Below are 14,412 nucleotides of genomic sequence, written 5' to 3'. Positions count from 1 at the left end.
ATTTGGGTGAAACGATAGAGCGGGAACAATGAAATTTGGAGTCAGGATCATTGTAGAGGTGTAGGATTAGGGTCAGGTTTCAGTTTAACAAATTAATACTTATGGGTACTAAATTTGGTACAATTTGAATTTTTGGTGAACCAATAGAGCTATAATCATGAAATTTGGAGTCAGGATCACATTTGAGATGTAAGATTGAAATATGATATAAGATATATTGTTAACACTATTTATTGGCCTTGGAGGCTTTAGTGTTAAGGAATGAATTTCAATAAATAAAATAAAATAAATATGCAGGCAGTTTTAGAATTTGTACTAATGTGTACCAAATTTGGTACAATTTAAATTGTGGATGAAGCGATAGAGTTGAAATCATGAAATATTGACTTAGGATTACTGTGGAGGTATAGGATTGGGGTATGTAGGAAGTTTTGGAAATTGGTACTACTGTGTACTAAATTTGGTATAATTTGAATTGTGGGTGAACAGATAGTGTTGGAATCCTGAAATTTGGATTTAGGATCACTGTGAAAGTGTAGGTTTGGAGTAGGAAGGAGGATTTGGAAATAAGTACTACTGTTTACTAAATTTGGTACAATTTGAATTGTGGGTGAAGCGATAGCGTAGGTATCCTGAAACTTATATTTAGGATCACTGTGGTGGTGTAGGTTAGGGGTGAGTAAGACGTTTTGGAAATTCATACTACTGTGTACTATATTTGGTACAATTTGAATTGTGGGTGAACCTATGGAGTTGGAATCCTGAAACTTGGATTTAGAATCACTGTCGGGGTGTAGGTTTGAGTTGTTAGAAGTTTTGGAAATTGACTACTGTGTACTAAATTTGGAAATAATGTGTGCTAAATGGAAAATTTGGTAAAATTTGTATTTGGGTGAACCTTTAGAGCTAGAATCATGAAATTTTGTACTTAATAGTACTCAAATTTAATTTATGGTCGATATTAATTTGTGGATTTTTTCTGGCATATGCAGTTTTCTGTGAAAATAAAATAATATGTTAATACATGTTTAAATATTTCCAACATTCGCTAACAAAGTTGCGGGCATATGCTAGTTTCAAATAAACGATTTTTTTTTTTGAGAAAACATGCAACCAATTTTTTTATAAAAATTCTATATTTTTTAACAGCGAAAAAATATTTGTAGATAATTAAACAATTTTTTTGTATGTAAAATTTGAACCTTCAAGAACACATTTCTAAGATTTAAAATGAAAAAATATATAAAATAATATTAATATGTTTTTGCAAATTATAAGAAATGTCTAACTTCAAAAAACATATTTTTTTAAAAATCAAATTTAACATAACATTTTTAATTTTATGTTTTTTTAAATTAAATTTAAATACCTTTTTTAATTTTTTTTTTGGGAAATTGGAAAAATTTTAAAAAAATACTGGTTTATTACTTTTAATAATTTTTTAAAAAGTTGTTTCCAACATTTGTTTTTTTGACTGCTAAGCCAGTAAATGGTGTGGTAATTTCCCAGATTTTTTTTAACGATTCCTAGCCTAAACCGTATATTAATTAATTTTAAAACACACAAATTATATATTTTTTTCTTATTTTTTTATTTCTTTGTGATTACTTTTTTCTTTTATTATTATTCAATAGTTATACTAAAAAATTATTAACTTTATATAGTTAATTTTTTTTTGTTTTTTTTTGCTATTTAAATGTTATAAATTATTTTTGAAATGAAAGAAAAATAAATATGAAAATAAAAATTATAAAATCTTAGATTTAAATGTAGAGTGGGGAAGTTAGTGATGATGCTAGTTTTTTTAAGGAAATTTACACTTATATAAACCGATATACTTTATTTTTTGATTTTTTTTTTGTGTTATACTACATTTACAATTGCTTGAAAGTAAACAATTTTATATATTTATACATATATATTTTGATAACCGATAGATAGACAATAATAGAGATATACACGTAATTAGTCCTAAGTTTTTTATTATATAATGATGATTTCATTTATTTATTTTTGTATATTTTTACAAATGTTATTTTTTGTATTATTTTCTTTATTTGGATATATTCATTTTTTTCTCTTTGGAAATTGCATTCATATTCGGGTTCGATCCATTGTGTTTGAATTTTATTTTTTATTGTTTTTATTTCGACTTATGATTTTGTTTTGTTTTTTTTTTTTGCTTGTTTGTTCGGGAGAGTTAAGGCATCTTTTTCAAAGGCATCTGATCTGTTTATATTTTTTTATTACCTAACGATGGATTTGAATTTGTAATGGAATAATAATTAAGAGAAATTTTGGAAATGGGTTACGAAGAACAACATAGAAATATTTCAAAAAACAAAAATAATAATAATAGTCTGTGTGTTATAAAAAAGATAAAAACGTATTAAAAACTAAAAAAAAATTAAATTTTGTTTCATTTTCAAAAAATACGGTTTTTCTTTTAGAATATTTATTTAAAAAATACTCTATTAAATAAAAATCTCAAAAAGAAAAATCATATTTTTAAAAATCTTTATCAAGAAATATATATATTTTTTTTAATTTTTGGACGATTGTTTAAATATACAAATATTGAAAAATTCTTGCCTTTGAAGATCAAACAAAAATTAATTATTGAAAATAAACGTCTAAGTCGTAAAATTCATAGTCGTGTTTGAAAAGTTCGAGGCGTTGGAGAATCAGGAATTTTTTTTTTTAACTGAAGGCTAGGTCTTCTTCGTAGAAGAGCTCAAGAAGGTCTTTCTAATAGAAGAGCTCAAGAAGGTCTTCTTCATAGAAGAGCTCATGAAGGTCTTCTTCATAGAAGAGCTCAAGAAGGTCTTCTTCATAGAAGAGCTCAAGAAGTTCTTCTTAATAGAAGAGCTCAAGAAGGTCTTCTTAATAGAAGAACTCAAGAAGGTCTTCTTCATAGAGGAACTCTAGAAGGACTTCTTCATAGAGGAGCTCAAGAAGGTGTTATAATAACGAAGAGCTCAAGAAGGTCTTCTTCATAGACCACCATTTAAATATTTTCATGTGGCTTTACAAAGGTCGTATGTTGATAACTTGTATTTATTCCGCCCTGATGCGAAACTTGCATATTCGAATTAAATTCAAATTTGTCAAGATTCGACATTTGTCTTCTTTCTAGAATTAGTTCTTTTCAAAGCAGATTTTTGTTGTAGTGATGGATAATTAATCCACACACCTACAATTGCTTCCTTGGTATAATTATCCATCGTTACAACAAAAATCTGCTGTTTCTAGAAAGAAGACAAATGTCGAATCTTGACAAATTTGAATTTAATTCGATATGCAACTTTTGCATCAGGGTTATCAACATACGACCTTTGTAAAGCCGCATAGCCCAATATGCCTGATAAGCCGTTTAACCAACAGCGAAACGCGTCGCATAATGGTGGGTACGTTTTTCTCCTGGCTCTCCTTTACATTGCAAAACTTGGATCATTAAGCTCGACTCGAAAGAGTATAAATAACTCACTCATAAAAAAAAATATTTAAGAATATTTAAAAAAATTTTCAAAAATGCTTTAACAAATACTTTATTTAAATACTACCAAAAAAGTTGTCAAAAAAATAGTAATTAAATATTTAAAAAAATATATTTAAAACAAAATCAATATATATATAAAAAAAATGTATATATATATATATATATATATATTAATTTGATTTTTTAAAGAAAATATTTTTTTATAAAATAAAATTTAACATTTTTCCCTGAACCAATTTAAAAGTTGCCCAAGATGGTTTTATAAAAACAAAAATTAAAAAAATATATAAAAAAGTTGTTTTTAATGTTTTTTATTGATTTTAAAAATTTATTTCATTTTTAGTTGTTGTTGTTTTTTGGCCCTTAAAATCTTTCTAAATCTCTTAAATAACTCATAAATGTTTTTTGTTATATAAAGAAATTGTAATAAAATGATTAATTAAAAATAATAATGTTTCTACCTACCACCTAACTTTGAAACAATATAATGTTGTTATTGTTTTATGTGTGTGTGCAAGAAAGGATTTCAACTAAATTAAATATGCAAACAAATGCAATTCTTAAGTGAATAACAAAAATATATATAAATTTCAATAATAAAATAAAATACAGAAAATTATGTAAGGGCTTTGTAATGCGTAAAAATATGAACAAATTGAAAATTGAAAATTAAATAAAAAAGAAACAAAATAAGCATTAAATAATTAGCATAATCAACAAAAGAAAAACATAAGCAGTTAGGGGGCATGATTGTTTCCATCAGCTCTCAAAAAAACCAAAAGATGTAATTATTAGAGAAAAATTTGCGTCTTTTTAGTTTCATTTTTCTCTTCCTACCAGTTTTTTTATTTTAATTCAAAAATTTTCAATTTCATTAATTATTTTTGAGTTTTTTATCCACTTACTTCTTCTTCGGTAATATTAACTAGCTCTTTTAATAATTAAAAAAAAAGATCCACATTCACTTATGTAAGTAAAATCCATTATATAAACATCTACCCTTTTTAAAACAAAAAAATATATTTTATATTTTTGAAATTTTTTAAAAGTAATATTTTTTTAACTTATTTTTTCGCCATGAGAAACATTTATTTTTTTGTTGATAACTTAAAAAAAGTTTGATAATTTCATATTCTATATTTTTTTATTGTAATAAACCATGTTAAGAAATCATAATAAAGCAAATAAAATATATTGGTATATAATGTTCATAAATTGTGTGTGTGTAGGCTTTTTATAAATGTATTAAATATTATTTCTATTACAAAATCAATTTAATAGATAGATGTATATATAAACACATATATTGTTTTTTATTGGGTAGGGAGGGTCGATCTTACACTTTTAGAAGAAGTTTAGATATGTTCTAATATTATTATTATTTATATTGAATAACAACAACGAATTTAAAAATTATTGAAATATAATTATTTTTATATAAAGAAAGAAAGAAAAAAATAATATTAATTTATATATAAGGTATACAACATTAATGTTGTAACAAAATGTATTTATAGTTATTATTATATACATAAATCATAATGTAAAAAAATAATTATTTAATTTATGTATTTGTGTGTAGGTTTTCATATTTTTTGTTTATAATAAAATATTAATATGTCTGAAAAGTGGGAGAGTGGTGGCAGAAAATAAAGAAGATCAGATCTCAGGGGGTTTCCTTACTTATTTTGTGTGAGATGGTGGTGGTGAGGTTGGTAGTGTTGTTGGTTATGGGAGTTTCTTACCATTAATTTAGTATCAAGGCCTTATTAGTTTATTCTTTATAACTTGCCCCCACATTTTCAAAATCATTTGTCAGTGGTGATGAAATGCAGAGAGGTTTTAGTTTTTGTGGCGTATACGAACAGCAACAACAACCCGAGTGTTACTCGAACAACAATGGCAATTCAATTCATTCGGCACCAATTATAAATTCGTTACAAAAACAAAGGTTTAATTTTTTAAATCCTTTTTGCTTTTTTCACATTTGGTATAAACAAAAATATTTTTATTTAATTCAAACAAAAAAAAATATTTTCTTAATGAAAAATATATATATATATATATATATAATTATGCTAAAAAATCTATTTAAATTATTTTTTTTGTTTAAATTAAGAACATTAATTTGTTGTATTTAAAGATTTTTTTATGTAAACAAATGACTTTGATAAACCACGATTTTTTACTACATTTTCAATAAAAAAATATATTTCAATAAATTATTTTTAATTAAAAATAATTATTTTTAGTTAAAAATAATTATTTTATTAAGAAAAAATAAGATAACGTTTTATTAAAAAAGTTTTTATTAATAAAAAATATTTTTTAATAAAATAAAATGATTATTTTTAAATAAGAAACAATTTGTCCAAGAAGTTATTTTTCAAGTAATTGAATTTAAAAGAAATGTTTTTCTTCATGATTTTTTTTTTAGAAATCGGATTAAAAAAAACATTTTATTAATGTTTTTATTGAAAAAAATCTATCTATTTATTTTTAATTGATTTACCTTTGTTGTTGTACTAAAAGACTGCAAACAGTACGTTGTTGTTGTTGTTAACATACATAAGTCCTGTTAACATTTTCCCGCCATTTTCTTTTGTTTTTGTAAACAAACAAAATATAACTCCCACCCTATTTTGTCTTCTTCTTTAAATATTACCGCCTTGAAAACGGCATGCAGTGACCAGCTGAGAATAAAAACATAACATAATTAATATACACGACGACGAAAATCATTCGAAAACATAACGCGCCCGTTGTGCACGTGTACTGCGTGCCGGTTGACGTCGACCGCTAACTCCATTCCCCACGGATTGTGGTGGTGCTATGTGCGTGGACGATAATCGATGTGCTTCTTTGTGCACTGATGTTGGTCTTTGCTGTTGCTGTTCCAAACTTTGTCTACCACTACTACTGTTCCTATTCTTATATACACGACGTTCAATATTGAAATGCTTTAAAGCCACTTGCGCATGATGCAACATAAGATTAAAAGCACGTAATCTTTGTTTACACTTGAGGGTATCGGTAAAGCCCTGAAAACTGTTGTCGTCGTCATTCTCTACAACTACGTCGGTCACCACACTTTCCACAATTAATGATGAGACTGCGGCGGAGCGGCCGGTGCGTTTCTTGTTTAGAACCACAGCACCAGTCGCAGGAGGTTGGAGTTTTTTAATATTTCTCTGGGAGGAGGAAATTGTTATCGACTTCGAGTCTAATTTGCTAAGTTTGTTGTTGTCATTTGTGGTTGTCATCGCCGTCGTCGACGGCGGCGGCGTCGTTTTGTTGGTAACTATTGTACTTGTTGCTCTTCGATTGCTGGCATTGGAATTATTGTTTAATGGTTGTACATTGCGCACGGAATATCTGGTACTGGCTATTTTTGTTGCGGCAGGCGCAGGTGCATCAGCAACCGGAGTTACTAAAGGCAATGGTGGCTGCTGTTCGTCAACCGTCATATATGTACGCTTGCACCGTCTTAGGGAGGCCAACGAAGTAATTAGGGCATTGAGTTGTTTTGTTGTTGGTGGTGGTGTGTTTTCATCAAATCCACAAAAATCTTCTAAATCTGAAGAAACAGGAGAAGAAGTCGAATTGTCATTGAATTTTTGTACAGCACGTCTGTTGTTTCTTCTCGTTTTAGCGGGTTTATTTTTATTTGTGGTTGTCGCGGCTGTTTTGTGTTTTTCACAAACTTCTTTAACAGGTTCACTTTCCTTAGAATTACTTTGATCCAATAAATCAATGATTGATACATTCTTTGTTTCATTTGGTGATTTCTTCTCCTCCTGCACCTGCTGCTGCTCTTCCTGCTCGTTCTCCTCAGCAATGCTTTCAAGTTTCAAATGATTTGTAGAAACAGTCTCAGCAACTTGTTGCTCTGGTTGTATCTCGGCAATTGGTGATAATGGCGCTGGTACTTTTTCTTCCACAATTTGTTGTTTATCCTCCACCTCCTCTTCTTCTTCGGCAATTGTTTCACATTTGATTTGTTGCACTTGCTGCTCTTCAACCTCTTCCTCCTCCTCCTGCATTTGTTCATGTAAAATTTGGAACCAACTATGATCAACAATTTCTAAAAGTGTCAACCTTTTGCTGGCATCCTTTTCAAGGCAACCCCTGATAAGATTTTGTAACTCGGAGCTGGCCTGTTGCCACCGTTTGGATTCCATATAAAAGTCTTCCGACAATATCCGTTGACGATGGACTTCCAAGCTAACTGCTCGATCCTCTCGGCCCCGCCGAAAGGGTGAATGGCCCATATACATGGTATATAGGGTGGTACCTAAACACCAAATATCCACAGCTTTGGAATATGTGGCCAATTCAGGATCTTCTAACATTTCGGGTGGGGCATAGTCAATGGTAAAACGTGGACTATCACTCCAAGATTCCATATCGCCATGATAGCTAAAAAATCGAATAATATTTAAAAGACATTATTATACCGTAACAAAAAAATGGGTCCACAATTTTCTATAACTCACCACGCTGCACCGAAATCCACCAACTTCGTTTCGCTTATATCATTGCCAGCGAAAATGATATTTTCCGGTTTCAGGTCACCGTGAATAAATTGCCGCTTGTGTACATGTTGTAGGGCATCCAGCATTTGCACAATAACATGCAGACATGACAACTCATCCATTCCCTCATCATGCTGTACAATGTAATCGGAGAGCTCACAGCCAGGTACATATTCTTGGACAAGCCAAATATCTGAACCATTACGGTATGCTCCGAAATGTTGTGCTATACATTTATGACCATCTTGGGCACATGAGATCAAAGCATCCAATTCGGAGGGTCGATATTTGTTTGATGGTATAATTTTGACAGCAACATTGCTGTGACGCAACTCATCCCAACCGAGATAACATTTACCGAATGCGCCACTACTACACAGCTCTTTGAGTTGTATGCTATTGGGAGCGGGTAGGGGGTCCTGAAAAATAGAAAGAAAATAATTACAAAAAAATATTAAAATAATAATAAAAAACACATAAAAAATAGTACATACCAAAACACTTTTATTACAATATTCCAAATAAAAATTGCATTGCATTTCAATTTCGGGCTCAACTTTGCTGCGATGTTGCGGTGCCACATATGAATAACCACGAAATAGACGATGTGTATTAGCGGGTACCGGAGCCGGTGAATCAATAGCCGGTTGTTTGGTAAACTCCTCACTGAAATTCTGTGTATCATCTTCACTATCCAGGGCGGGTTTAAATGGTGCTTTTCGCCTCTTACTCTTCAGCTCATTCCAATTGATGCCACGGAAAAATGGATGATTTTTAATTTCCGTGGCATTGGCGCTATTGCCGCCCAAACGTTTCTTCGGATCTTTGTGTAACATTTTCAAAATGAAATCTTTAACATGTTCGCCAAGGGTTGGAGGTAGTACGGGATCAACTTTTTGTATGCGTCGTGAAATGTCACTTTGCGAATTTTGCTGTTCGACAACGGTAAATGGTGAGGCACCGGTTAACAGTTCATAGGTCAACACACCAACGGACCACCAATCGACGGCAAGATCATGACCATTTGGACCGGCACGTATTATTTCCGGTGCCATATATTCAAGTGTACCACAAAAACTATGCGCCCGATGATCGGAATCGGGTGCAAATATTTTCGATAGTCCAAAATCGGCTAGGACAATATGTCCCTGGCCATCGAGTAGTATATTTTCCAATTTAATGTCACGATAAATAATGCCCAATTTATGTAAATGTTCCAATGCCAAAACCACTTCGGCTATATATACACGTACAGTCGATTCGGAAAAATGTTCGGCCTTATATAAATGTGTAAAAAGTTCACCACCACTGACATAATCTGGAATTGTGTTTATAACATGAATATTATTTGTAAAATTTCTTACAAAAACAATGCGGCACTTACCCAAAACTAAATACAGTTTGGAATCGGTTTGAAAAGCATAGTGTAGTCCAACAAGGAATGGACTTTGTTGTATTGCTTCAAGGACCTAGAATTAATTGAAACAAAAAATTTTTGTAAAAAAAACTATCATTACACAGAACATTTTTGGAATAGTATATATGCAAAATGTAATTCTTTTTCTTTAAATTTTGTTATGCTTTATTATTTAAGTTTATGCTAGATGTAAGAGGAGCTTAAATAATTGTTGTATTGTGCAACTATCAATGGCCATTTAGGCTTTGTTGCAAAAAAGCGAAATAAATTAAAAGAAATAATTGTACCAATCTGTCTGAGATGTTGATAAACTTATATCGGAATTTATGGATCAATGTTCCATACACAATATATATGGACTGCCTATTTCAAAGGTTATGGCTGGCGCTTAATCGTTTAGGTTATCTGTTGAATAAATCAACGACTCTATGTATAAGAGTACATACCTGTCTTTCGGTGGTTGTATGTTCGGCAGTTTTCTTTTTTTGTACTACGGTATCCTTCTTCAGCACCTTCATAGCATACAGTTGATCTTTATCTTTGCCCTTGAGTTTGCGTACCAGAAATACTTTTCCATAAGCTATTTACAATAGAAAATCATATTTCAAAAAAAAATATTCATAAAAAAGATCTTGATAATTGAGTTAGTTACCTCCTGTTCCGAGTACGCGTATCAGCTTAAAGTGAGATAAATCGACTTGTTCTTCTTGCTTGACAACATCTGAAAAAAAAACATAAATATTTTTTTAATGAAACGTAGTAATAAAATACAATAATCGATATTTTAGAACATCGGAATAGTCATGACCATTCAAGGCTGTTATACAAGTATAGACACCTATGCAGCAACGTACACAGGATTTCATTTCGGGAGGGCCCGGTAGTACAAAATGAAAAATTCGCGGTTGTAAACATAATTTTACAGTGGAAAAAATTCATTGCGTACGTCCCTGCACCTATGGATATATTCCCTGCCAGCCTATGTTTGGATAGCGCAAAATCTACTACTAGATTGATGAAAGATTATTTAAGTAGAAAGCGTTTTAAAGTCACTTTAGCTACCTCTCAGTTATACGGTGAAGGACTCCTTTTCATGGGGGAGGGCTTTGTAGACCGGTAAAAATATCAGTTTGATGTATGTGTGATGTGATATAAGATATACATACTAACGTACTACCAGGGTTAAACAAATTCTAGTAATGTAATTACCCAAATATTGACGCCAATAAGAACAAATATTCCTCCTCACAAAATTAAATTTCAGGCGGAGTTGTAAAGAGTTTTATATGGTTTGTCGAACTTCAGATTGCATATTGCAAAAATTTAATGGACTGGGAAGAACCACGTTAAAGTTGTTGTAAAGAGACTATTTATTACTATAGACTCTCTGACCCGTCTGGTAACTCTAGTTCGTAAATTGGACTATGGCAAAAATATAGAGGTTGTGAACTATGTACTAGGCTGCTTAGGGTTTCTTTTATAATAACATTTTAACATAATTTTTAAATAATACTTACAATTTGTATGAACCTGAGTAACTTCCTCAATTTCACGTTGTAAACGTTCCACGTCCGATCCGGAATTATTTTGACCATTATTGGCAGCAGTATTATCTGTGGGCTTTTTATCAGCTTTGCTTGAACTGCCACCACCGCCACCAGATGACTTTGTGCCATTGGCTGTGGTTTTTGATCCCGAAGCCTGTTGCTGTTGTTTATCGACTACAGCATAGTTATGGCTAGAGTGATTACTATTACTGCCACTGCTGCTGCCATTAACAATAAATGTAGGAACATTGGCATTCGACTTGCCATGACTTCCATTACTGGTAACACTACCACCTCCACCATTTTTCATTTTATTTGGTTTAGTTGAATTGGCTGCTGCTGTGGTATCATCATCATTATCACTATCGGGAACCTCGACAATTTCATTTGATCCAGACGAGGGTGTCATCTTTGGATAGCTGCTACTACCAACAACAACATTGTTGTATAAATTGTTGTTGTTATTGTGATTATAGTTGGCACTTGAACTTATTTTACTGTTTGATATTGGATTTTTGGTTTTTTGTAACATTTTCAAATTACTATTGTTGGTGTTGTTGTTATTGTTGTTGTTTGTCGTATAGTCTCTGGTTTTAGATTGCGTTGAGTTTTGATAATTCTGATATGAGGCGGCAATTTTACGCTGTTGATGATCGGTGTGTTGATCATAGATGTTGTTGTTATTGTTGGCATATATATTACGGGATGTTGTGCTGGAGCTGGAGGAATTTGTAATGTCTTTTGAGGACCGCTTTGTCAAATTTACACCCACACCAGTTGTTGAGCTGTTGCTGTGTTGGTTATTGTAGACTTTTTGTCTTTTATTGTATTTGGCCACCTCATTGGAACGTTGTCGTATGCGTTTACTTCCACCACCACCTCCACTGTAACCATAGGCATCTTCCGATGTATCCTCATAATAACCACTTTCATGTTCCATTTGCCGGCGATTGGACATTTTGGAATAGTTGTTGTATGATGATGAAGCTTTGCTAGTACTATTGTGGTAACGACTCATGTTAGAGGGGGGGCCAGGTGGTTTTTCTTTTAATTATTGTTTGTAGAGTTTGTTTTTTCTCCTTTTTGTTTTTGTTGTGTCTGGGAGAGGTATTTCTTCTGCAACAAGGAAGATCACCCACACGTTGCTGCTGCTGATTATTATTATTATTATCCCTTTAGAAAGAATGCTCCTTGCTGGGGATAATAAGGAAGCCTTAAATAATATTTAAGAGTATAGATTTTTGGTCATCATATTTGATCTGAAACAAAAAAGAAGAAGAGAATTAAGAGACATAAATAAAACTGTAAAAAACAAAACAAGTACATCATCATCATTATCACAATATTTTTTATTTGCCAAGATATGCTGATCATTGGATAACGGATAAACAAAATGAGGCCATGGTGAAAACTTTCTTCTCAGCCAAACAAATGGGGACAAGATCGTTTTGGTTAGTTTTACAACACCACCATCTTACCTCCTCCTGCCTATCATGTACGTGTGTGTGTGGTATTTTGTTATGATGGAATTCCTGGCCTCGTGCTGATATTTGTTATATTGTTTTTTTATACTCCAATTGCCCAATTGCTCTGTCGTTGTCTACAAAATTTTTGGAACTGTATCCTCTACCAAAATTCCCAAAATAAACTCATAATGACGACGAAGGCGAAGAAGAAGATATACAACAAAATTGGAGATTCTCATAGCAGCACACACATTTCCCTTCTCATTTCAAAGAAGACAATAATAATGCAGAACTGATGAAGAAAATGTCAATTGGCAGAGCGAGCGAACGTACATATGAGCGTGTGAGTGAGCACAAATGACAGAACGCAACGTCAATGATAGGCGGCTGCCTGCCAGCCATTGACTATGGACTGCAGTGCAAAACACTTTGATATATCCTATGGACTATTTTGACAGACCACCAGCCGGACTGTCACTGCATTTTGTATTTCCTTTGAAATAATTCCATATATAATTGGTCAACGTACGGCCGTCGTCCACAAATTCCTGTAGTTTGGCGGTCAAATAACAACAACAGAGGGTGGCTGACATAGTTCTGTTACCATTTTCCTTTTAGGTTCTTCTTCTTTTTTCTTAAATTTAAGCCACAAAAAATACTAACAACACAATAAGTAATTTTACAATGGAAATTTCAACATATTCCGCTGCTGTCTGTCTTTCTGTCCCGTCGTCCCGCATACGACGATAATGATGATAAACTACAAGGTGAAACCTCATTGCCTGAACCGCTGCTGCTGCGGTATGCATGCATGTGTATGCTGGTCGCCGTCACAGCTGACGTCTCTGCTGAAGCGCGCCATAGAAGTGAGAGTAGTTGTCAATGGCATTTACAATTTTTCCCACTAATTTTATTTAATTTTTTATTTGTTTTGCAATAACATATTATTCCTTTATTCTTTTTTTTCTCACTCAATAAGAAAATCTGCACGGTAGGAGGAATGAAAGAAAATATTACCGCGTATGTTTTCTTTTCTTTATTATTTAGCTGTTTGATGATATTTCGACGTCGTGTCATATAGACTAAAATTATTTCACACGCACGCACATACACAAATTCACCATTTCTCACAAAACACAACACACACACGTTCACCTATGCGTTCGAGACGCACTCATACAATAGCGCCGTTTTTTTTAATTTTTCTTCTTCTTTTTATTTGAAAGTTTGTTTCCTTTGATTATTCGTCGTAATGACAGCTACATTACAAACACCAATACAATGCAATTGGTGTGTGCGTGTGTGAAATGCAGCAACAGCAAAGAGAAATTTGTTTCGTTTTTTTCTTTTACTTTTCGTTTTAACTTTATCTACAGTTGTTTTTTGTGGGTTCTGTTTTATTTTTAGGTGAGAGCTAACATTACCCCAATTTATTTTAACACTTTTTTTTGTTGTTTCAATTGTTTATACGATGAAAAATAAACGACACAATTTTTAATTAGTTTTACTACTTGTACCGTCGTCGTTTTCAAAACAAAAAACAGAGAACAGCAGCAGAAGCAGAAGCACAGTACGACTAAAAATGCGCTAGGCAACATTCGTTTGGATGACACGAAAATAGTGATGCCAACTGGAAGATTTGTTTTTTCGCGGTTTCCATTTACCACATAATTTACAGTAATTACTAAATTTTTATTAGCTATGCATAAGATAATAAAAACAGCACATTTATCATAATTATCATTTATTTTTGTCTATTCTCAACAAAGATTTTCAAGAAATAAAACAAAAGAACATGATTTTTTTTTTAATTACAAAACACTAGACCCCTTTTCTTTATAAACACACAGGCATTGACAACACTGCAATAAAACACACACACAAAATGACATTTCTTATTTCTGGCAACGAAATTGAATTCTAAACAAAATTCACAAATGAAAATGGA

At 31.9% G+C, this 14,412-nt stretch overlaps 2 protein-coding genes across 2 annotated transcripts in view; one reads left to right on the top strand and one right to left on the bottom strand.

The window, feature by feature from the left end:
- LOC133331572 (E3 ubiquitin-protein ligase Nedd-4) overlaps positions 1-14,412 on the top strand; it is a 307,165-nt gene that overhangs the window by 6,673 nt on the left and 286,080 nt on the right. The window lies entirely within an intron of this gene.
- Positions 6,238-12,016, bottom strand: LOC133331555 (chromosomal serine/threonine-protein kinase JIL-1). Its single transcript, XM_061539938.1, has 8 exons — positions 11,601-12,016; positions 10,969-11,495; positions 10,104-10,172; positions 9,898-10,031; positions 9,419-9,503; positions 8,529-9,352; positions 7,996-8,453; positions 6,238-7,918 (listed from the first exon to the last, which is right to left on the bottom strand). The coding sequence occupies exons 1-8, from the start codon at positions 12,014-12,016 to the stop codon at positions 6,238-6,240; spliced, it is 4,194 nt and encodes a 1,397-aa protein (XP_061395922.1).

The sequence above is a fragment of the Musca vetustissima genome, unplaced genomic scaffold (genome assembly GCF_032173495.1).
Source record: "Musca vetustissima isolate MV318-11 ecotype Yass unplaced genomic scaffold, APGP_CSIRO_Mvet_v1 utg1319, whole genome shotgun sequence".
NCBI lineage: Eukaryota > Metazoa > Arthropoda > Insecta > Diptera > Muscidae > Musca > Musca vetustissima.
This window is presented reverse-complemented; position numbering and strand designations above follow the sequence as displayed.